The 26,210-nt window shown below is 39.7% G+C and overlaps 1 protein-coding gene across 1 annotated transcript; it reads right to left on the bottom strand.

Annotated features, from left to right (window-relative positions):
• Nucleotides 1-24,431, bottom strand: LOC108675302 (C-type lectin domain family 6 member A-like). Its single transcript, XM_018163302.1, has 8 exons — nucleotides 24,376-24,431; nucleotides 23,953-24,021; nucleotides 5,836-6,015; nucleotides 5,371-5,480; nucleotides 4,984-5,113; nucleotides 4,600-4,776; nucleotides 3,940-4,052; nucleotides 1-141 (listed from the first exon to the last, which is right to left on the bottom strand). The coding sequence occupies exons 2-8, from the start codon at nucleotides 23,996-23,998 to the stop codon at nucleotides 1-3; spliced, it is 897 nt and encodes a 298-aa protein (XP_018018791.1). The 5' UTR covers nucleotides 23,999-24,021; nucleotides 24,376-24,431.
• Between the last annotated feature and the right edge of the window lie 1,779 nt (nucleotides 24,432-26,210).

Here is a 26,210-nt window from a genome sequence, read left to right as displayed (position 1 = left end):
TCATTCAACTGGCGATGCCATGCAGAGCGGCCGGCGTAACTCTTGGCAGTCAAGATCGTTGAACCGATGCCGATATTCTAAACCGAGTTCCAGACACCGCTCGACTGTCGGGTTGTCCGGGAGCAATTTTCCGGGGTAGTACTAGTCAAGAAAATGATATCAGTCAATTTGGTGGACATAATGATAAATGAGAAATAATATTTCACCATCCGCCTTTTTTAAAGAAATGGGTATAGACAAGCATTCCGTCTTAAAATAGAATAGAATTGTCGGCACTGGAGAAATAGGCCCATGGCCTGATTCCGATTCTTGTACTTTTCGTGACCTAATTCCACAACAGATCCGGCCTTCTGAACCCGATCTTTCCATAACTGACGATTGTTTGAGATAGCTGCTAGATTTATTTCTTGGTCCGTAAGGTGCTAGCCATTTCAAGACTGGACGTATGCTCCTGTATAGCTTCGTCTAGTCTGTTCTTGAAAGCGTTCATACTCGGAGCGTCAACAATGCTGTCAGGGGGGCTGTTCCACATGACGGTGACTCGAAGCGAGAAGAAATGTTGTCGCGTGGATGTGTTACAACGATGTATTTTTTAGTTTATAGCCGTGGCCCATGGTGTTGCTTCTTGTTTCAAATTCTATGACTCCTTCATTGACGTACCTACCTAACCGTGGGTATACTTGTATATTTCAATGAGGTCACCATGCAGACGTCAATAACAGAGGCTTGGAAGCTTCATAATCTTTTATCTTTCTTCATAATTAAGGCTTGCCTTTTAATCCCGGAATTATCCTTGTTGACCTCTTTCAACACTCTCGACTAAATTTTTGTCCTTTTCTAGTTTTGGTGACCACACGGCATTTCCAAACTCTAGGTTCGGACGCACGACAGCGATATGCATGCAGCTTCATCGCTTCTGCATCCAGGTACTCGTAAGAGCGTCTGATCAGTCCAAGTCGTTTATTGGCTTCTTTAACTTTATTTATTATTAAAATTTCAACTTTTTTATCGACATTAACTCCCAAGTCTTTTTCCATTGTCGACTTCAACATCATCACTCTGTCCTTGCAACCATGTCTTCTCATACTGTAATCTTGCTTTTCATTGCCAAGGTGGATTACTTTACAGTTGTCAGCATTAAAACGCAGCTGCCACTTATCAGCCCAGTCCACTAACCTGTCAAGATCACCTTTCAACTGTAATTTTTCACTGTATTCTAAACTTTTGTGTCGTTGGCATACACTGCTTCTGGCAGATCGTATATAAACGCAACGAATATAACAGGCCTGAGAACGCTTCCTTGTGGCACGCCTCTGTTTACTGAAGACCAGTCTGATACACGTTGTCGTCTCCTAACTAGAAAATCTCTGATCCCTCTGAGTACATTACTCTCAATTCCCAAAGACTTCAATTTACGCAGCAGCCGCACATGTGGGACACTTTCAAATGCCTTGCCAAAATCGCGGTACACTGCATCTACTAGCCTCCGTTCGTCCAGCAGGCGGGTCCATTCATTCCGAGTAGTCAAGTGGTTAGTGAGTCCATGGTGCAGGATCTACCAGAAATAAAGCCATGTTGACAGTCTGATAGGAGATTATTAACAGTCATATGATCGATCAATCGATACCTCACAACATATTCCGTTACCTTGTAAACATTACTTCTCAAACTGACAGGGCGATAGTTGCCCGGGCAGCATTTGTCAATTTCTTTGAACAATAGTGTCACTTGAGCTTCTTTCCAGTCAGCCAGCAAGATCNTGTAACGTGGTGGACTAGGAAGGCGTCTCTCACAGACTCCATGAACATGAATGCTGGGTGATTTCCATCCCATAAATAGGATAATTCTGTCCAGTCTAGTTCTGGACGAAAAAAAATCACCAACGATCATCGTGTGTGACCTACGGAAAGTCATGCTCGGTAAAAGACTGATTAGTACTTTATCGTAATCGGAGGAACTGTTTGGCGATCTATACACGACGCCTATGAGGAGGCTATCTATGCTTATGAGAGAAAAGCCGCACCACTGATTCTCTGGCTGATCGATGCTCTGCAGATAACTTAATTTTCCCCCCGTGATTTTTAGGGCGTGTAATACAAATATTGTCTAGGTACTCGTTTGCGATCACAGTTAGCATTTCACTTTTTTTTTAAACGGAATCAGAGTTCGTGTCAAAACATATCAAAACTTTTTGTGTACTCACTTTTATGTACGCGGTTACTTCTTACATTATTTACAAGCCTGGATCTATGGACATGACTTCTTACTTCTCTTCCAGCTCCGCTATCTGACCTTGTGCGGCCGGTGTTGTCTTGAAATCGTGAGTGGGTGACCTGAGTTTCCGTGCTTTTCCGCCTGATTCTCCCCTGCCATTTCTTGCGAAAATCCGCTCTCTCTGAAAGGGTAGCTTCTTTCTTAACAAAGACTGAATTAAACTCTGGGAATTCACTTAGTTTTCTCGCAGCCATGAGCACATGTCCGACCTGGGCTGCATCCTGCACAGTCACCAGCAGCGGTTTACAGGTGGTAGCGTCTTTCGATCGCAGCCTCTTGCATGCTGTTATATTCACAACAACGCTAACTTCCTTTGCACAACAATCAGTAATAAACGCAGCGTCCGAAGCATTGCTTACGGGAACGCCAAACCAAACAGGGTTAACTCTTCTTTCTATCCAGCAGCTCACGAGTGCTCTCGCTGGTGAGATCAGAGATGACCTCTTTGTGGCCTTTACCTCCTGTGTTATCGCTCTTTTCTCTTTTGTGTAAATGGGCTTTCATATCCACCAGCTCGCTTCGTAACGATTGTAATTCGCTACGCAACAAGCTCACTTTTTCTTGTGGTTCTACTCCATTTCGGCTCTCTCTCCCAGCTCTGTCTTTTGAGTTGCCTCCATTTCAGCCTTGACGACTGAGAACATAGAAGAACACATCTCTTCCACCATCTTTTCACTTTTTACAGCACCAAGCGCAGGTTGTTGGCAGTCCAGACAATACCAGTGCATGCACTGTCTCGTTTCTGCGAATAACTGAGCAATTTGTCTTGTTCAACTTTGAGCAATTGTGACAGATGATATCCCCGCAACGATCACAGGCCACTGTGGCGTCGTCGACGTTAACCGAAACCAGCTTGCAAAATTTACAAATGTCCCCTCGCTCATTTTGTGATTTGATCTTCGCATTCGATTTAACAGGACTAGTGGCCTTTCCAATTAATCTCTTTCCTCTCTTTCCAGACATCATGAAATGCAAGAGCTAAAAAACACAAGTTAAAAACTGAGTCAAGTTGAGTAAAAATTGTACAAATTTCCAAAGTGCTGTAAAAACTTGGTAACCCGCTGCGAGTTAGCGGCTTTCAGAATGCTGTGGGATCAGCGGAGCCAAGGTGTTCAGGGTAGAGGTAGGCAGAGCTTGGACAAGAAACAGAGGCTGTGTTGTCCTGCGTTGGTGACACAGTGCGCAAGTTTCCCTCACTCGCTGCAACGCTACCCTCACAGACTCCAAAGCCCGCGTTAATTCAAGACGAAAAACACGTACTATTGGCTTATTCTTTCTATTCGCACTCTCTTTCACTGACTTCACTGAAATTCGGTCATTCTCTGACACGGATCTTAAAAAATAAACGCTAAAAGAGTTCCGAAACGGCACAGTAAAAGTTAGAAATTTGGGACCACAAACACGAGTGTCGACCACGGCTCGAACTAAATCGTCGTAATGGTTGCCAATGAGGTCGTACTGATGAAGTATAATAACACGAAACACACAAAGTTATGGCTAATTTGATCGTTATTTATTCACGGAAGCACTATGGTTGTACCCCGGTTCATGGTTGAGTGAGTATTTCATAATTTGATGTATTTTTATGGAAGATCTCAGAGGGGCTAAGACATGGTTCTTCTTTTTCGTCAAAATTCACAGGATAATTTTGATTAGGCATCTTACCTGACCCCAATAAGGAAGTCCCATAGGAATCGAGGAATTGTCGAGCCAAAACCAGTTGTTCGTCTCATCGACCAGGTAGCCACCCACCCAGTAGTAGGTTATGTGCTGCAAATCTGGCAAAGTTGTTCGATTTTTGTTCGGGCTCTGTTTAATATGTACGATTTAGAGAAGCGACTAATAAAGATGAATTTTATTGATTCGTTTGTAAAGATCATGATTTTATTATCCATTGTTTTTTGTTTGTGTCTAAATAATAATTTATTATTCAATGTTAGTTCTTAGCGTCAAAATACTTTAGGTCAGTGAATCACAAACAGTGATTAGCCATAACTAAACTGGATGTTAACCTCGTTTTCTGCATTGGTGTTAATCAAATTTGGAGATTGTAGTTTCCCCTACTGAAATATAAAGAAACATATTAGTCCTGAAAAAATATTCAATTATTTTAACGAACACCATGCTTTTTAAAACAATAGCTTCACTTTGGATGCTATTTTTTGTAAACCAACTACAGATACCATAAAACGAGTGGTGTACCTTTACTCATGAAACTCCAGCGGGAGCATTTGACCAATAATGTTCAGAGACATTTTTCCATGGCCACTAATGTATCAGCTGAATCTATCTGCTTGGTCAATCGGATATTGAACGTTTATTAACCTTGCTCGAGGATGTAATTAGCCACTACTCCGAACTGCTCGCAATTATCGAATGTGACCAGATCGCCACCATCCGCCTGGCAGATATTTCGCGAGGCCTCCCATGTCTGCCTGGCTGAGCTATCAAAGCTCAGGCACTGACTTCCTACCGCCGTGTACGGGAGGTTGCAATGACCCTCTGGAAGAGCATGAAATACATTTTATTTCCATGATTTCAATATTTATATCCTAGAGCTGCTGGTCTAAATGCAGATTTATGGTTAATAATACTAATTTATATGTCACACAACATTTTTCCATATCTCTATTATACGGTCACGTTTTTTTTCATTTCGATGTAAGCTCATCGAATAAATAAATGTTTGAATATATCCCAGCCCCTCGCCTGCTGTGTGTGGCCCTTCACAAATGTGATGAAACTCCGCGTCGCAAGCATACGCCGCCATGTAAGGGTTATCTTCGTAGAAAATTGCTGTGCAGTGGCCGTACCAAGGCTCCCACGATCCTCCGCCAGACTGATGAAAAAAGAACATGTTTTATTACTGATTTATTCCGCAATCACGCTAGCGAAACTACTTAGCATCGACCAATTTTGGATCGTCGGTTAGCGACGATATTAAGCATGCAATTACCATTTCTAATCTATATACCAAAGATGATCAGATCATGTCTAAACAGTAAATATGTATATATTTCAAAAAAGGTCTTCAATACATTATTCTATAAACAAATGTTGAACTTGCATTATCATAATTTTGTAGAAAATACTCACCGTTCCCCAGAAGGGTGCCCCTTTCGCAATCACAGATCCATCCCACCACTGCCATTCATCTCGGGTCACTGAGTACGTTCCACCGATCCAGAAACTGTGGTACATCCCATCTGCATTAGGTCGGAAAATAAATTCTATCAGAAAACAGTTCTTATTTGGAATATGTTACGTTAATGTTCATGCTCTATATCGAGAGAAATGATAATATGCAATGAAACCTTTGCCTACAGAGATCAAAACAAATATTATTTGGTACCTTAGGTTCAATAATTATTAATCTACATAGGTACCTATTTAATAAATTATTATATGATTGATTGCATGGTGGAAATATTTAATTTATTGTCGGGATTGATACTTACGTACGATAAAAATGCTGCAATGAAACTTTGGGACTCACATGGTGCTAATAGAAGATACTAATGAGGTTAGTGTAAACCCTATTCAACAGAACCTGTTTTTCACCTGTTTCTTCAATGTAGTGCGCAGCGTCCGCGAAAATGTCGCAGCGGTCGAGGATGGCGAGTTCCCCGTGTAATTCGCGACACAGACTCTGGGCCTCGAGCGCGGGCAACCGCTCGGCGGGGGCAAGCACGCAGCCGCTTCCGATGTCATTGTAATTATCAGGGCAATTCAGTGCGTGCGCTGAAATTATCGTTTCAGTTCATATACATAAACAAATCCAAAAAACCGATTGGTTTAGCTGGGTTGATGAATTGAATGCGTTTAATTAAATCGAAACGATCAAATGATTGCCTTTCAAATGCATTGATAGATCAATTGAGTCAACTCAATGACGTCGCTTACACGGGACGTCGACCGCCCGCACGAAAGTAACAAATGAAATATCGTGGCCATGCCGACATAAACAATTCCTGTCATGCCAGTTGTAATGTTGTTATCGAGAACTTGAGACGTCAATTAATAACGTTCATATATTCTAAAACGTTTAGTACTTAAGTCTAAACAATGAGAGTCAATGAGCCCAGTGTAAGTTTCATGTATGCCTATCTCGACCTATTAACTAATATTAAATCTTATTTTCAGCTTACGTCACTCAAGTATATGAAATAAACGGGAGAAAAAGAACGTCGACTTTTCCCTAAACGTTGAGCCCGCACAAGTTTGTGTCACAATAACTTAATGTAAGGAATCCTACCTACATAATAACTTAACCCCACAACTGAGACCAAGGGTCAGACACCGCGAGCTCAGCGGTAGGGGCGCTCAGGAACAATCCCTAGCTAGGAACGCAAAATCTTACAGGAATTTTGACAAGCACAGACACCCGTTAGAAGTCCCTCCTGAGGAAATGATCAAATAAGTGCATATTTTCAGCATAAAAGGCTTGACTATGCAACTCTAGGCAGTCAAGATCGTTGAACCGATGCCGATATTCATAACCGAGTTCCAGACACCGCTCGACTGTCGGGTTGTCGGGGAGCAATTCTTCAACGTAAAACTAATCTAGAGAAAAACATCAGACAATTTGATGGATTGAATGATTATTGAGAAATAATATTTCATTATACGCTATTTTCTTACAGAGGTAGGTAAAGACAAAGCCTTCCGTCAATCAAATCAGAATTGTCGTAATGAATACCGAGGATGTACTGACGGTTTAAATACGAAATTCATGCAATAGTGGTGAATTTCATCGGTATTCGTTTATAAAACGAGAAGGAATTTCCTCAATTAAATGTGTAGCAGATTTAAAAAAAACGTTCCTTCACCACATGCTAATTCATGTCTTAATAATTTTATTATAGGGGCTCAGGGAAAATCGATCAGTGAATAAATTGGAAACAAACGTGCTACTATTGATTTTTATCGAAGCATTCCGACCAGTTCTAAAGATTTGTCATCAGCCATCTTACCTGCCCCCACAACGGAACTCCCAAACGGATCGAGGATCCATCCCTAACAAAATTTAGAGCCGAGGCCCTAACAAAATTCGGGGTATGCTTCAGCCTCTGCCCCAGAGTTGCTATGTTAAGCGTTAGAGTTATTCTGGGTCAGTTGGCTAACTGATCGCAATCAGCGACTAGTCAGAACCTCCTGGCCGACTTTATGGTCTCCTGAGAGTAGGGCAAGAGTTGGCAGAATCCTCTCAGTCCTCTCACCAGGCTCTGGTAGCTGTCTGATTCGTAGACCAAAAAGCGGACATAGAGAAGCTGATATTTACGTTCGGTCCGAGTCCTAGGCGGTTCCTAATTCAAGGTCGCCATTAACTAAAAATTTTGACATGGGGGCGGCTCTGGATTAGAGAACGCCTATAGGACTCGGGGAGCATAGTCCACAAGCGTCTCTATAACCTTACCCCTAGCAGACCCAAAATAACCTTACTCCTACTATAGCGAGCCTCTCGCAGACTCTGTATCATGCCTTGATTTTTGTTAGTGATCGAGCCAGAACCAGTCCTGTGTCCCAGTCTTCAAGGTAACCACCCACCCAGTACCGATCTATATATATATGTATTGCAAATCTGGCCAAATTGTTTAATAATGTTACGTACAGCTTTAGGGAAAATTGTTAGAAAGTGGCATTGTAAGTAACCAAGAGGAATTATATTATCGAAAGTTAGCTTGCCTGCGCTATGATCGTTTGCGAGCGTCCTCAATGTGCTTGGTTCTCATGCAAACGATAGTATGCAAACTTTTTCGGAGCTCTAATAACTCGTAATTAGCTATTTAAACTTCCAAATTGCATATAATTAATTATTTAAGTATTCACCATGCTCATATAGGTAGTTGGCCACAATGCTGAACTGCTCGCTGTCGACGAATGTGTCTAGGTCGCCTCCATCCACCTGACAGATATTCTTCGAGATCTGCCAAGACTGTTGGGTCGCGTTTTCAAAACTCAGGCACTGGTAGCCCACCGCCACGGAAGATAGGTTGCAACGGCCTTCTGGCGAGCATGAAACGCATTCTTGTTTTCATGATTTGAATATTCATATCTCTGAGTTTAAGTTTCTACTTTCAAATGCTTATTATGTGTCTATAATTAGAGTCGTCCCCGGATCCGGGGAAGCTCTGGCCGAGTCTGACTACGTGATTAAAAAAAATCACCCCCTTCCTCTACAGTGAGAGGAAGGGAGGGGCAGTTGAATTTACAAGCGATTTACTATCAATGCCTGTTTCTGTAACTAGCTTAATACAAAGAGCTATACTAAATTCAGAATCGTGGTAATGATGTTTGTGGAAAAACATTTTTCCTTCACATCCGAAGAAACAATGCAAAAAGTTATCGATATTCAACTAATGGTAACAATATCAGTGTTGTGTAAACAAACAATATCAGTGTTGTGTATACTCTGCCATGAGGATCGCTGCCACGTCGAAATACACCAAAGCATTGGAAAATGGAAGAAAAATTTTACCATGATGCTAATAATTTTCGCTTGTATTGAATTACCTGATAACGGCTTACCACTCTATTGTATTCTTAAGCATTTATTGATACTGCCCAGCAGGCATTTTACGTTGGAACAACGTTGGTTATTGATTGATTTTAGGTTGAAATGTTGAACAACCAAAATTAAACGTCATATCAACGTCGAAATCTGACCAACACTAGAAGAGACGTAAAACGACCTTATTTCAACGTTGAAATAACGTCGATAATGGTACGTTGAATTTTTACTTATGTTTAAACGTTGAATCAATGTTGATTTCAGGTTGAATTGATTAAACAGATTAAACATCAATTCAACGTCGAAATCTGACCAAAACTAGAACGGATGTAAAACAACCTTATTTCAACTTTGAAATTACGTCGATATTGGTACGCTGAATTTTTACTAATTTTTAAACGACGAATCAATGTTGATTTCATCTTGAATTGCTGAACAACCCAAATTAAACGTCCAATCAACGTCGAAGTCTGACCAAAACTAAAACGGATGTAAAGCAGCCTTATTTCATCGTCGAAAACTGGTCGATATCGGTACGTTGAATGTTTAGCTATTTACCAGCATGAAACTAATGTTATCACATTAACATTGAATGAAATACATATATATTAAGAGTACGATTAATGACCAGAGAATGCATTTCAATTTTCAAGAAGTCGAATAATTCTTTAGCTTATTTCTATCGTTCATGCACGCGAGCTGCCGCGGTCAAGGTTGCTAAGGCGTCGCGCGGTCTCCATCGATCCCGGGTTCAGAATCCTGCAACGGAAGTAAAACAGGTTGGTTCTTCAACGTCGATTAAACCAGAGAATTTGAGGTTGCAGCAATGTCGTAGTAGGAACATTGATTCAACGTCGCATTGTAACGTCAGTACGACGTTTCATGAGAGACGTTGCTTCAATTTTCATTCTAAACCTCTTTTCACAGCGATATCAACGTCGTAATAGGTAGATGTTTCATCGTCGATTCAACCAGATTATTCAACGTCGCAGCGACGTCGTAGTAGTAACATGGATTCAACGTTGCATTGTAACGTCATGTCCGACATTTCATGAAAGATGTTGCTTCGATTTTCATTCTAAAGCTCCTATCCCCCGATCTCAATGTCGTAATAGTCCAGACGATCTGTAGCCTGAGCCTCTCGCAGCACGCTACGAGGACGCTGGTACCTCCACATAATTTTTGAAACTATCTAATAACGGCTATGGACAATAAATAAAATTTTCCTTTCTTGACTATGCTGAAGATAATTTTTGTTTATTAAATAAATACTATACTCTATAAAAATAAACACTTAAAATTAAATACTTTCCTGGTATTAATGAGCTATAGTGCTATACACATCTTCAACCCTATTTTTTCGTTGATGTAAAAGATTTGCAGGTATTCCCATTTACCAGGAAAACTGTAGATAATCGCGATTTTTTCTTAGCTTTTCAGTAAGCAATTTTTTAAATAGTGGTTCCCGAACTGTGGTATGCGAGGGAATTCCAGAAAATATTTTCTTGCATATCATATCATAGTGATGTCGACGCTGAAGAATAGGGGTGATGTGACCTGTTGCCGATTCTTGAAATTTTTGTGACTTATTCACAGATCTAAAAACAGGTCCTTTGACCGGATCTTCTCACGACTAAAAATAAATTGAAATACTAGACTAGACTTCCACCAAGTTTGATATGGTGCCAGGCATTTCAAATCTGACCATATATTTCTCCATAGCTTTATCTAGTCTGTTCTTGAACGCGTTCATACACGGAGCGATGGCAAGTTCATCGACATACCAGTGACTCGAAGCGAGACGTTTTATCGCGTCGATTAGTTGCAACACAGTTTATTTAGTTTTTAGCTGCAGCACTAGTGTTGTTTTTTTCAAATCTAGTAATCCTTCCGAGACCTTGTTTCCTGCCTAAGACATCATAATGTTTCTTGTCTAAAGGCCCGTTTACACTAGTGGCAACGACATGCGCTTTGAGTCGTTTGCTGCAGTGCCTCACCGCGCACAACCGTTCACACTACTTTTGTACTCGGTAGTTTGAGACCGCGCGCCGCGCTTTGAACACCAGTTGCCACCTAGACGTCAATGAGGATGGATGTAACCGAATTTGAGCTGTGGGCCATTGTTCTCGGGTGTGCTGTGGTCCGTCATTCTTCGCACTATGCCAGTTGTAAACGAGAATTTAGCATAGGCATCATAATTAGAGAACTAGCACATTCAAAAAGATACAGTTTATAAAAATATAGTCTATTCTTAAATAAAAAGTTCCAATATTCGTACCGATATTATATCATCCTTTGAAATCGCTAAACGGTAATGCATAAATTGTCAGGAGTTGCTAAAATCACAAACTAAACACGTGATGTAAAAATAACTTACATAATTTGCGTTTCGATTTTTGTAGTCCTTTGACCGAACACTACATAGGCATTCGTGTTCTCTATAAAGATCAATTAGGCGCTCTACTAGAGAGTGACTCTAAACGAGAGTGGTGTTAGTCGACATTTGGTGTGCCAGCGTACACAATGAACCTTACTAGACCATAGACAGCTATCTACTAACTAAGAATTTATAAGCAAAGAATAGTCCACAAAAATTCATATCTTTATAGAAAACGTTTCGGAGACCAGCTCCATCGTCAGTTCGTAGAATCTAGAATCACAAATCCTGTCTCTTATACACATCTAGATGTGTATAAGAGACAGNCTTGCCCCACTCTCAGGAGACTATAAAGTAGACAAGGCGACTCTGACTAGTCGCTGATTGCGGTCGAGCGGCCGAGCAGACCCAAAATAACCTTACCCCAACTATAGCGAGCCTCTCGCAGACTCTGTATCATGCCTTGATTTTTGTTTTGGATCGAGCCAGAACCAGTCCTCCGTGTCCCAGTCAACCACCCACGCCCACTCAGTACCGATCTATATATATGTACTGCAAATGTGGCCAAATTGTTTAATGTTACGTACAGCTTTAGAGAAAATAGTTAGAAAGTAGCAATGTAAGTACCCAAGAGGAATTATATTATCGAAAGTTAGCTTGCCCGCACTATGATCGTTTGCGAGCGTCCTCAATGTGGTTGGTTCCCATGCAAACGATGGTATGCAAACATTTTTCGAAGCTCTAATAACTCGTAATTAGCCATTTAAAATTCCAAATGACATATAATTAATTATTTAAGTATTCACCATGCTCATGTAGGTAGTTGGCCACAATGCTGAACTGCTCGCAGTCGTCGAATGTGACTAGGTCGCCTCCATCCACCTGGCAGATATACTTCGAGATCTACCAGGACTGTCGGGTCGTGTTTTCAAAGCTCAGGCACTGGTTGCCCACCGCCGTGAAAGGGAGGTTGCAACGACCCTCTGGCGAGCATGAAACGCATTCTTGTTTTCATGATATGAATATTCAGATCTCTGAGTATAAGTTTCTACTTTCAAATGCTTATTATGTGTCTATGTTATTATTTCTTATCTTGCGCAAATTATGTTCAAATTTCTAGCATGTCGTCATAGTTGTTACGTTGTTCATGCTTGTTGATTCCAAAGCATGCTGATTGGAAGAAAAAATAATAGTCGAATATTTACAGGTTTTAAATGTTAAACATTTCAAATATTCCTCACCTGCTGTTGGTGCACATGACCCTTCACAGATGCGATGAAACTCCGCGTCGCAAGTATACGCCGCCATGTAGGGGTTACCTCCATAGAAAGTCCCAGTGCAGCAGTTACCAACCCCCCCCCCCTCCCACCCCCAAGTCTCCCACGCATCTCCATCAGCCTGTTGACTAAAAAGAACATGTTTTGTAACTGATTTATTCAGTAATCATGCTAGCAAATTTTAATGAAATTACATAACATTTACCAATTCCGGATTATCGGTTAACGACGATATTTAGCATGCAAATACAATTACTAATCTATCGACCAATTTTATCAGACCATGTCTATGGAGTTAAGTTGCGTATATACAAAAAAACTCCGGCATACATTATTTTATGAACTATTGTTGAACTTGCATTTCCATAAAATAATAGAATCTACTCACGGTTCCCGAGAAGGGTGCATCAAAGCTATAACAGAACCGTGATGAACCGCGCTCACAGCAAAAATATCTCATCGTAGTCGGCAAGATGGCCGGGTGCTTATAATGTTACAAGATAGTGGCAGTGAGTTGCGGGTTCGATTGCTTCAGAAAGTTGTAAAAATTCTGAGCTGTCTAGAATCTTCGACACACCAAGCATAGTCCAATTTTAAATACTTGCATCACTGACTAAATACTGTATAATATTCACACATAAATGAGCCACAATTCTAAGCATGAGCCTTGAAACTGATCTACAGTCTACATGCCATTAATACCACTTGAATCAATCCGGTAGATTGTTATGATGGTATTATGATCATCGGCACTGATATATTACACGATTTTTCGTGAGTTCACTGTTCAATGTTACGTTCAGTTGATGAGATTATTTATTTACAAAATACACGGAAATTATCAGATTTGTTTCGCTTTGCAAATTAATAGTCAATTTTCTATTTATGTTTATCTTACTGATAAAATTGTTTAGAAAATACAAGAGACCCATTTTAGCTCAGACTTGCGTTCAGTCGGTGGATTTTAAAAATTATTGTAGCTGTCGTATCATCAGGAATTGAAACGAAGACGCCATTAAACAGTTTATTTCGTAGTAAAGAGTATATTACCATGTAAATTTAATACAAATAATGAGTAAGCTGTAATTGGTAAATGATGCGGCGCGTTACATGGTGCCGAGATGTGATTTCCAAATAAATTACAAATTTAAGAAACCTGGGTTCTTAGGTCTAAACAATGCTCAAGTCAAGCCATAACTGTCACTGTGAAAAATGAGAGCTCATAAATGAAGCATCCTGCGCGGCACGAGGAGTAATGTATCAAAGATGTTATAGGGAACGTGGTTTAATAAATGATTTTATCAGCATTTAGATGTTTGTATACATATTATTTCTCATTTAGCGCTTCATGTCACCTCTGCAGTAACCCATAGTATCATGATCAACCACTGAGAGAGGCTTCGAAAGTAAAGTCCTAATTTATAATTAGAAACACTGTAAGAAGAAAAAACAGTTTATATTTCTATGCTTTATTTATGAAGCTTGTTTGATTATTATAGTTTTTATCTATCATATATACTCACCCTTTCTGTAGGATCATCGGTTTAATGTTTGGGGTCGCCGAAGACTTTATTGATGTTTTTATTTATTTAATGGACCCAACATAATTGGTGCCGTGAAGTGTTAATCGTAATTGGGTTTATATTTTGAAAGTAACGTTCACGATACCGTGAGTTTTCGGAGCCTCGTCTCATGTGGTGGATCTATAATGCACCAGCAGCCATTCGCTGTCGGCATGTTTGTCTTGCTTTTAGCCCGCATGATCAGATGTTTTGAAATATCAAATGATCTCAACGAAGACTCCGCCGTTTCCAGCTGGGATGAATATCATTTCGTGAAAAAAAGGAAGTATTTCAGCCAATTTATTGAATTGTTTATTTATTGACGATACGCCCGATATTTCTTGACGGTACGCCCAATTACGAGCTCGTGTGCAAAAAATTAGTTAAATTTTAATTATCTGCTTTCATATCGTATTAATTGAATGTCAGCATTATATCGAAAGCAAAGATTAGCTGTTCCGTGTTCATTTTTTTACCATTACTCGCGGTCACGAGATCATAATTATTGGTATCCTCTGGTATTCGGTATGGCATTCTCTGTAAGTTTTTACCTTGACAACTATGATTGTGCTATGAAATTGTGATTCATGCCAATAAGTTGTCATTCAACTGGCGATGCCATGCAGAACGGCCGGCGCAACTCTAGGCAGTCAAGATCGTTGAACCGATGCCGATATTCATAACCGAGTTCCAGACACAGCTCGACCGTTGAGTTGTCGGGGAGCAATTTTCCGGTGTTGTACTGGTCAAGAGAATAATATCAGTTAATTTGGTGGACATAATGATAAATAAGAAATAATGTTTCATCATCCGCCTTTTTTAAAGAAATAAGTAAAGACAGAGCCTTATGTCTTACAATTGGCAGAATCGTCCTAATGGTAGCCAATGATGTCGTACTGATGAAGTATAATACAAAATTCACAAAATTATGGATTATTTGCTCGTTATTTATTCATGGAAGCAGTATGGTTGTACCCCGGTTCATGGTTGAGTAAATATTTCTAAATTTGATATATTTGTTTAAAAGATCTCAGAAGGGCTAAGACATGGTTCTTCTTTTTCGTCAAAATTCGAGGATAATTTTGATGAACCATCTTACCTGACCCCAATAAGGAAGTCCCATAGGAATCAAGGAACCGTCGAGCCAAAACCAGTTGTTCGTCTCGTCTGCCAGGTAGCCACCCACCCAGTAGTTGGTTATGTGATGTAAATCTGGCAAAGTTGTTTGATTTTTATTCATATTTCTATTTAATATATCCCAGTCAGATATCGCCCCAGTATGGAGGCCAGCCGCGGGTGAACTTGCCTGCACCAATGCTCGCCTCAGCGCAACTGCAGGGGGGTCAACAGCGCAGGAATATCCACAGCAGCGCAATATTGTGGCAGCGCTTCTCGCCCTGGAAAGGGCCTGCTGCTGCAGTCTGCTGGTCGCCCGCTGCCGGCAGACCGAATGTTCGCTCTTGGGCCTGCTGGTCACCAGGCTCGCAAGGCCGGCAGGCACTGCCAGCTTCCGCGCTATCGCTAAGGTGGTTGCCGCGATTGGCGGGACCGCTGCGCAAAATTCCCGCCGGCCAAGGATCCTGGCCGAACGTGAATTTCGAGCCAAAAAAATCCCCACGCCCTCCACTATATATATATAGCTTCCTTACACTGTGGAGCTATTCATAATAATTGTGGAGGGCATGGGGAATTATATAACAACGTACACCGACATAATTATGAAGCGACTTTTAATGCAGTCATTCTGAGATATGAAATAGGAACAAGTATAACAAATTCTGACAGAAATAAAAAGATTTACATGTTCGAAACCTTATCATTCGGAACGTTTATAGATTATTAAGTGCATATAAATATTCAAACTACATAACATTTTTTGGGTAAAACGTAGAGCCTAACACACGGAGTTTCAGCAGTCTACAACTCAACATAAATTAAGACATCTTTTCTAAAACTATTATAACTATATATGAGAACAATACATAATGAGGTATGATAATGTAACCCCTCCATTATTTTGAAAATACACGTTCAAGCTTATGCCTGGTTTTTACAACGGCATCAGCTAGAGGATAACAGCATCTCTTATAGATTGTAAATGTTAAGCGTCACAATACTTGAGAATCTAAAGGCCGGTCCGCACGCTCTGTTTTACACAACGGTTTGTCTGCGCAGTTTTAAGTCGAAATGAAATCGTTGCAATTTTTAGAGCGTCCACACGGTGCCGACTTATCTGTAGTTTGCTCAGTTTTACGCGATTTCGCCTTGGAGACGTCTCGGACAAATTTACGGCCGGTGTCCAAATTCAGTGAGCATGGAATATCTCCCAAAGTAATGAACTTACCTCGATAAAACTTGGTACACGCATTTATTACGACCTAGCGGTGATGTTTAGCTCGTGAACATTTTTAGAATTTCACCTTCATTCGCGAGTTATATGACGATACGTGCCGAAATTTGCAGTGAGCATGACATTTCTCTTTAACTACTGTACAGATTTGAACGAAATTTAGAATATAGAAGCCTTACCTCCCAACGGCGATGTTTAGCTCGTGATTATTTTTTAGATTAGATAACGACGTATAACTCGCAAACGAAGACAAAATCGAAAAAATAGTCACGTGCTAAGCATCACCGTCAGGTCCTAATGAATACGTGTACCAAGTTTTATCGAGCTACGTTCATTACGTGGTATTCCATGCTCACCGAATTTGGGGAGTCCGGCCGTAAATTTGTCCGAGACGTGCCATGGAGAAGGTAGTATTTTGATCAATTTTGGCATTTGCCATGTTAAAAAAGACATTGGATCATTTAGGAAATGCGAGGAATCAAAATACAAGAGAGATGGCTCGTAGACGTCATCTTCTCTAGCTCTAGGCCCAGATGATATAGTTTTTTTTAATTTTCTCCCAATTATTTACGGTAAATACTCCTCAACTTGTTAATTTTTTACAGCTTTTTCTCTATTTACGTTTTCATCGCTTTCTTTGAATTTTTATACTAAGCTCTCGTAGGCTTCCACATTTTTGTCCCTGTTACTATAGTCCTTGAATTTAACTCGCCAAATGCAAGAATAACTTTGTATAGAGCAATAAATTCCCGAGAACATTACCGAAGGTCCGCCATTGTCGCCAGAATCAATGAAACTGAGCACAAATTGAATCGGAAAACGGTGCTACCACCTACACGTTCCGACTTATTTGTGCAGTTCATCGAAATCTATGCTCTGTAGCTCAGATATCGTTGCAACTGTGCAGTCTTCCCGCCGGCTTCGAACTGCGCAGTTTTACCGTCCACACGCTACGTTTTACGTTTTATCTGCAACGATTAGAACTGCGCAGAAAAATCGTTGTGTAAAACTGAGCGTGTGGACCAGCTTTAACTCAGTAATCAGTAGTGATAACGATGAGCCGTATTGTCACCTGATCAAATAATTTCAGGTGAAACTCGAAACTAGTTTGAAATTTTTAAAATGAACACTTCACTACTCAATGCATGAAATTAGTCATCTCAGAACGGAAATTGATATTAGTTTGAAAAGTTAATTTCAATGGGAAATAGTATACCAGAGCACCATACTAAATGTAACTGCACACCAGGCTTGACGGCGGTGCTATCCATGAAATGTTATAAGGAGACGAACGAGTTTAAGATAAAAATTTTGGATATGTCGTTCAATTCTGTGATGACTTCAGATGATTCGCTATACAATGCAAGGAAAGTCTCCAATCAATAGATTTCGTATATTTTCCAATGTAATGTAGGCACGATTCTGCTACAAAAATTGAATTTGGCTAACCAAGAAACTTGCCTTCAAACCTGATAAATTCTTTTATCTTCGAGCCCTAACTCCCTCAATTAATATGAGTGAATTTGTCACCTTTAGTTCTTCCCATCATTGTGTTTTGCCCTGGCAACTTGGAATGTTTTCAGAGTGGGTCGGCGATGCGCTCACGCAGATGCTGGGGTAATGGCTATTTCCATTAATCCAGCAAGTTTCAATGAACTAGCTTGGTTCGTAAGCGCGTTGTTTTCGCGGTGCCTTCCACTGTTGAGGTTAACGTCGCCACAGCTCGACACGTGGCACAGCAGTAGACTAGATGCACTGGCTGACTCCCCTGAAGAATAAAAGTGTATCAGCTTGTTTCCTGGGTTGAAGTTAAAGTAAGAAAGCACTTCTATACAAATAGATGACATGAATACATAATTTGTACATAAAATTAAATTTGGTACATAAAGGAAATTCATACTTCAAATTTATATAAGCACTTCAATCAAAATGAAGTTCAAATAAAACTGAGAGATAGAAAAAATATCAAGTAATGGCGGTTATAAATTTATAGAAATAAATCAGCACTTGCCCTAAATATGATTCCTATAAAAGAAAAATTGTATCTCTGATTCGTCTTCACATCAATATTACCATTCGTTGACATAAAATTTGACTTGAGCATACAAAGACCTTAGACCAGTGGTTCTCNACAAACGCCTCTCTCTTGATATTTAGCATGCTGCAATTTTAAAAGAGAAAGGTTAAACACAAATCTGTATTTCAGAAGTAGAGCCCATTTAGTATACCAATATATATTTTTACAATTTTAACTGTTTCAGCACTAGAAATTCAAGACGGCTGGGACAAATTTACGGCCGGACTCATGGCTGGTCTCGCAACTGGTCTCACGGCCAATCTCCAAATTCAGTGACCAAGGAATATCTAACAAACTAATGAACGCAGCTCGGTAAAACTTGGAACACGTATTCATTAGGACCTAACGGTGATGTTTAGCTCGAGAAAAATTTTAAATTTCACCTTCATTCGGGAGTTTTATGCCGATCCGGGCCGAAATTCGCAGTGATCAAAGAATTTCTGCCAAACTACTGAATAGATTCGAACGAAATTTTGAATATAAATTCTTAACTACCAAACGGTGATTTTTAGCTCGGGTAAATATATTCGATTCGGAGTCATGTTCTACATGTGTTATGTACAAATCGTCAAACAAACGTACGAACTTCGACTTCGCGGAGTGCCGCCCCCCTACTGCCCCTTTCTTCCTCACCGCCCCCCAGATCTTTCCACCGCCCACAGGGGGCGATATCGCCCGCTTTGGGAACCACTGCCTTAGACGAACTTGTGCCTCACAAAATGCTACCTGCGACGAGTCGTTCTCTGACATCTGTATAGTTAATACCTTGAAGATAGCGTCGTCTTTGAACATGTGCGAGTAAGCTATGTCAATGTGTGTCAATGTGACAGCATCCCCCGAGCTGAGCGCACCGTAACTGTCTATAGTAGAGCTAATATACGTTTAAAAATTACATTTCAAAGACAACACTTCTAGAGAATCCAGAGTTTCCAATGTTACAGATGTACAATGAATTTCTAATTTTATTTTCGAATATTTAAAAATTTAATTTTTCAATTTTTTTAATATGTAAAAAATTTTCAAAATTATTTATTCTGTCAAGTGATTCATGCATTGCCTCCAACTTCACACAAGTGTGCAAAATTACATATCAATTGGACAGGTAGAAGTGTGTCAAATATCAATTATAAGATTTGTAGCTGACAAAATTATTTTTTTTCCAGTTTTTTTTCATATTAAAAAATTTTATTCTTAAATTATTCATTTTGCCATTCGATTCATGCATTGTCTCCAACTTTACGCAAGTGTGCAAAATTTCTGATTGAAAGGATAAGTAGAAGTGATTTAAATTTTGATTATAAGATTTGTAGCAGACCGACAAACAAGAAGTGAAGTTAAAGAGAAGTGTTGTAATAATAATAAAATAATATGCGTTTAAAAATTACTTTTTAAAGTCAACACTTCTAAAGAATCCAGTGTCTCCAATGTTACAGATGTACAATGAATTTCTCATTTTATTTTCGAATATTAAAAAAAGTAATTTTTCATTTTTTTATTAAAAATAAAATTTTAATTCAAAAATAATTAATCCGGCAAATGAATCAAGCCTTGCCTCCCAACTCAAAAAAAGGGGCAAAAATTCAAAACAAATGGAAAAAGAAAAAGGGGGCAAAAAACAAGTAAAAAAATTGGAACCGAAAAAAACAATTTTTCAAATTTTTTTAACATTTAAAAAAATTAATTTTTCGAATAATTTATTTTATCATTTGATTCATGCGTTGTCTCCAACTTTACGCAAGTGTGCAAAATTTCAGATTGATAGGATAAGTTGAAGTGTGTTAAATTTCGATTATAAGATTTGTAGCAGACAGACAAACAAGAAGTGAAGTTAAAGAGAAGTGTTGTAAAAAGTCCCTTCATCATGAAGTAGAGATGCAAACTTGGACGCCCATTTGAAATTTTACCTTCATTAACAATCATCGTGCGGTGCAAGAAGTAGAAATTTGACAGCTTATCAGGTCGCTCCTGCACCAGACATCGCTGCCGTCAGTGCCGTGGAGCTTGAAAAAACTGTCCACCCGATTCCTCCTCGGACCTCGACAGTTTTGCGGGCAATCAAAGTTGCAGTCGGGTTTAGCTGCATTTGCCTGCAGCATAATGGATTTCATCAGTTTTGATCAGTGAACCTGTGACCAGTAATAAGAGCTCACAGACGTGTTCAAGTTTTACCGAGTCTGTCATCTCGATCAGTTCCAAAATATCAGCTAAATATAGAAGGAAAATCAGGTTTCTCGAAAGTTTTTACGGTGGCACATTTATGCATAACTCTGAGACAAAAAGTTCATTTTAGATCATAATCGTAACGTTTAACTAGAATTGAGTGAATTGACAACGGAGGCAAACGTGCCTTTCAATAGTAATGGAGTAAGTTAGGCTGGAGAGGAGCCCTGGAACGAAAGCAGATAGTTGAGACCTTAAACTGTATTAAAATGTAAATACATTAAATTCTGACGTTTTTTCTGTGCCTTACCTGCAATATTTATCCAAATACCAAAATTAACCGAATTCAGGTCGTGTTCACCGCACCACACATTCTCGGTACTGCCTGCACGATTGAATAGTGGAGACTGCCGCGCCAACCGGCACCTCACACCTGGCAGTTACTTGAATTTGAAAAAACAGGGGCGCTCTGCAATACGTCCAGTCCTATTCGTTCCTGTTTGGCGCTCATTTAGTATTTATATTGTTTTGTACATTTATTTTAATATTTACTATCAGATTATTCACTGATTTCGCGTTTTTCATCGAAATTATATCAATAAACTGAATACACAAAAAACTGGATGGAACTAGTTTCCTCAAATACTGGTTACATGGATTCGCTGTATTATAGAATGGGACAGAATTGTTGATAATAAAAAATTGTAGAAATAAAAAATCATGTAAACCTAATAATTTTAGAGAAATTAAATAGGTGAATAATTCAATTAGTTTGTTCCGGTATAAGCTCCGCATGAAGATTCATCCCTAGGTTATTTCGATATTCCTCTTCCTTCCTCACCCTTCACCCCCTTTGCCCCGTTCCTCTCCCTGCCTCCTCAACGCTTGAATCGTTACCGCCGGCATATTCGACGTAGGCCGTGGCAGAGGTAAGGCCAGTTGTCTGCCGCAGTTTTTATCGACCGAGGCCTCGCGCTGTTCGTGGCAGATTAGGCCATATCGTCGCTAGACTGCTTGAATGCGAGGTGTAGTCGGCAACAACGGCCTGTATTTGCGCGTTTGCGAACGTCTCTGCGGTGAACGGCCGCAATCACTGCGATAATTTCTAACTGGCAACGTGAGAAATAGCGAAGCGTCTAATTAAGAGGAATTTTATTGTTGCATTTGTAAAGATGGTTATTTTATTATTCATTGTTTCATGTTTGTGTTTGAATAATGATTTTATTATTAAATGTTAGTTGCCAGTGTCAAAATAATGTAGGTCAGTGAATCACAAACAGTGATTAGCCCTAACTAAACTGCAAGTTAACCTCATTTTCTACATTCGTGTTAATCGAATCTGGATACTGTAATTTCCTCTACTCCAACATAATGAAACGTATTAGTCACGTAAAAATTTTTTCAATGATATTAACGTACACTATGCATTTGATACAATATCTTCACTATGAATGCTATTTTTTAGCAAACCAACTATAGATACCACACAACTAGCTTTACTCTAGAAGCTCCAGCGGGAGCATTTGACCAATAATGTTCAGAGACTTCTTTCCATGGCAACTAATATATCAGCTGAATCTATCTGCTTGGTCGATTGGATATTGAACGTTTATTAACCTTGCTCGAGGATGTAATTAGCCACTACTCCGAACTGCTCGCAATTATCGAATGTGACCAGATCGCCACCATCCGCCTGGCAGATATTTCTCGATGACTCCCATGACTGAACGGCTGACCCTTCAAAGCTCAGGCACTGACTTCCTACCGCCTTGTAAGGGGGGTTGCAATGGCCCTCTGCAAGAACGTGAAATACATTTTATTTTCATGACTTAAATATTTAGATATTAAAGCTGCTGATCTAAAATGCAGATTTAGGTAATAATCTTAATTTATATCGCACGCAAAATTTATCCATATCTGTATCATAAGGTCACGGTTTTTATAATTTTTTTCATTTCGATGTAAGGTCATCGAATAAATAAATGTTTAATATATACCAGCCCCTCGCCTGCTGTTGGTGGCCCTTCACAGATGTAATGAAATTCCCATGAGCAAGTATACCCCGCCATGTAGGGATTATCTCCATGGAAAGTTGCAGTGCAGTCGCCCCCAAAAGGCTCCCACTTGCCTCCGCCAGCCTGTTGACGAAAAATAAGATGTCTTTTACTGATTTGTTCCGTAATCATGATTGCAAATTTTAATGAAATTACATTACATCCACCAATTCCAGATCAACAGTTAATGACGATGTTAAGCATGCAAATACCATTTCTAATCTGTCGATCAAAGTTTATCAGATCATGTCTAATCAGTCGAGTTGAGTATAATTGGAAAAATTGTGTGTAAAACAAATTTATGAACCAATGTTGAACTTGCATTATTATTAACCAATGTTGAACTTGCATTATCATAATTTAATAGAAACTACTCACCGTTCCCCAGAAGGGTGCCCCCATGGCTATAACAGAACCGTCCCCCCACTGCCATTCATCTCGGGTCACTGAGTACGTTCCACCGATCCAGAAACTATCATTCATCCCACCTGCATTGGGTAGGAAAATAAATGCTGTCAGAATACAGTTCTTATTTAGAATATGTTACGCTATGGTTCATACTCTATATCGCGAGAAATGGTGATGTGCAATGAAACCTAGCTTCGCCTACAGAGATCAATACATATATTATTTGGTACCTTAGGTTCAATAATTATCTATTAACTTATTTAATAAATTGAAGGTCGCGAAAACCTCGCTCTCAGACTTCGCACGGCTTTCAATCAGGGCCTTAAGCTGGCTCTAAAGAAGCAGCGGCAACATCTCAAAGAGACGAAGTGACAAGACGGGACAGGTGAATAGCAACAGAAACTAAGACACTCGAACAAGTGGCACTCCACGGGGCGTCGGTCGCCCGCACGAGAGAGACAAAGAATGAAAATGTAAGGAATTCTACCTACATAATAACTTAACCCCACAACTGAGACCTGCAGTCAGACGCCGCGAGCTCAGCGGTGGGGCGCTCAGGAACAATCCCTAGCTGGGAACGCAAAATCTTACAGGACTTTTGACAAGCACAGACACCCGTCAGAAGTCCCTCCTGAGGGAATGATCATAAAAGTGCATATTTTCAACATAAAAGGCACGACTTATCATATGCTTTCATATTACTATTTTTACAACTAAGCGCTGTATGAATATTGATGAACTTTTCAAATTTACGATCTAGATTGCAAATACATAGCTTTGTTTTGCGCTCAAACTTGGTTTTTATCAATCAAATTAAATTATTTCGCAAAGTAGAAAAAGTATTTTAAAACAAAATTTGGATTGAACTGAAGCAATTAAGTGCTGGCCCGAAGCCTTCTTACCAGCGACCAGAAGCAGTGATGCCATGGCAAGACGAGTTTGCCACATCGCGGTTCAGTGAGAATTATTGCCTGCGGAAAAAATTGCAGACAGTTGCATGTTGTTTAAATAATGTTCATTTATAACGCAATGAGATCGATCTCATTGACTAAAGAAATATGACACCAGGGTAAAATAACTGGATACGATACACTAATTCACGGCTTCCAATGAACTTGTCGTACTTGACTTGTGAACATGTTTTTATAAGAAGGAAGTTTCTAAATTTTCAGAACACTTTTTTAATAATAATTGAACTTTATAAAACATTATCAACAGATATTTTACTCGTATAATAGTGTTCACCCCGTTTCAGAGTAATTAACATTTTTCAATGCTGACTGCGTTCGCATAAGAATGCAAGCTAATGAAAAATGTACATTTACCTGCAAATAATTATACTGCAAAAGCCGATAATATGCTTTTTCAACCTTTCCTTGGCAGGCAGTGATGGAGAAGCCGCTGGAGCTACTTTAATATTGGCCGGTGCACAGATAGCGGTGTTTCCCATGCTTAATTATAATATTGATTGGGAAATGTGTCTTTATATCACTGTATCTCGAATACTGTCATGCAAAGGTTTCAGTACAGATACGCATAAGGATTCACAATATATTTGGTATTCACAATTTATTGGGTAACATATATGACTGTACAATTGCGTAGTAATCTTGGAGTCCTCTCCAGCTTGTCTCTGAAACAAGAATGAATAAATCCCTGATGTACGTAGTGAGCAAAACCTAAAGTGCGGAAAGCGCTAAATCACATTTGACAAATTGTTACGACCAAATGATAATTACTGATCTGCTTAAATTGATGTTATTCCCTGTCCCAGCAGGCAGTATCAAGTTGAACCAACGTTGAAACAGCAAAACTCACGACGCTGATTTACGTCATTTTTTCAACGTCGTACATTTCGACGTTGTTTCAACCAACGTTGAAATCGCGTTAAATTTTGACTTTAAAATCGCATGTATATATTCACAATTTTACCATCAGATGTCAACGCGATTTCAACGTTGAAACAACGTTGAAAAAATGACGTTGATTCAATTTTCATGATAAATTATTATTCAACGCTATTTATACGTCGTGAGTTGCGTTGTTTCAACGTTGATTCAACCTAACATTGCCTGCTGAGATAACAATATTGCCGTAAAGTCAATGGAAACGACGCAGGCCAATAATTATCCTTATGAAAATAATATGGACTTGAGAAACGATTCCGTGAACTGCTGTGCAGGGTACATCAACGTTACCGAGCTAAAAAAGCGCCACGACGATGAAAGTTCATTTTATTATCAAAAACCATATCTACTAGATCTTGATAGAGAGTGACCACGCATTGCAGCTCCTATGATGAGACCAAGTCACTGTCGCTCATATGATGAGACCACGTCACTGCAGCTCCCGTAATGAGACCACGTCAATGAAGCTTATATGATTAAACACGTCACTGCAGCTCTTATTATGAGACCACGTCACTGCAGCTATTATGGTGAGACCACGTCACTGAAGCTCTTATGATGAAACCACGCCAGCGTGTATGTCGTTGGTTTGCATATCGCCTTGTCGATGTACGTGGGAGCGGCGCTCAAATTCACCAGATGGAGATGATCGCAATTCACGATTACAAAACTATGATTCGCACGAACTTACACGCAATCTACGGAAAAGTAGTTCCAAGACATTTCATGCTGAGGCGATTGAGTAGATTCCTACTTGATCAGAAATTTCAAAGAATATCGAGATACTGGATGATATTTAATTGGCTTTGTACCAAATATCCTTCACAGTCGCCAGCAGCGATTTACGTTGATGGCAGCGGTTTACGGTTTCGTAGCCTCTTGCATGCCAATGTATCCATTGAGACTATAAGAACCTAACCACAACAATCAATGATAAACGCATAGTCAGCAGCAACTTTCTCACACGTCTCCGAAGAAGTGCTTTCTGGAACCCCAAACCAAACGAGGTTGCATTTTCCTCTACCTCTACCCGAAGTCTCACGAGTTCATTCCCTGGTGAGATCTGATACGACCGCTTGCGGCCCGCAACCTCTGTGTAATCGTTATTTTTTGCGTTAAAATGAGCTTTAATTTCTACTACTTCGGTCCGTTATGAGCTTATTTCGTTACGAAATAAGCTCAACTTTTCCATGCGAGTCCATTCCATTTCGGCTCTGAAGACTGTGAACATGGAAGAGCCCTTCTCTTTCAAC

This window comes from Hyalella azteca, unplaced genomic scaffold (genome assembly GCF_000764305.2).
Source record: "Hyalella azteca isolate HAZT.00-mixed unplaced genomic scaffold, Hazt_2.0.2 contig3326, whole genome shotgun sequence".
Lineage (NCBI taxonomy): Eukaryota > Metazoa > Arthropoda > Malacostraca > Amphipoda > Hyalellidae > Hyalella > Hyalella azteca.
Note: the sequence above shows the minus strand (reverse complement) of the source record. Positions and strands in the feature narration are given on the sequence as shown.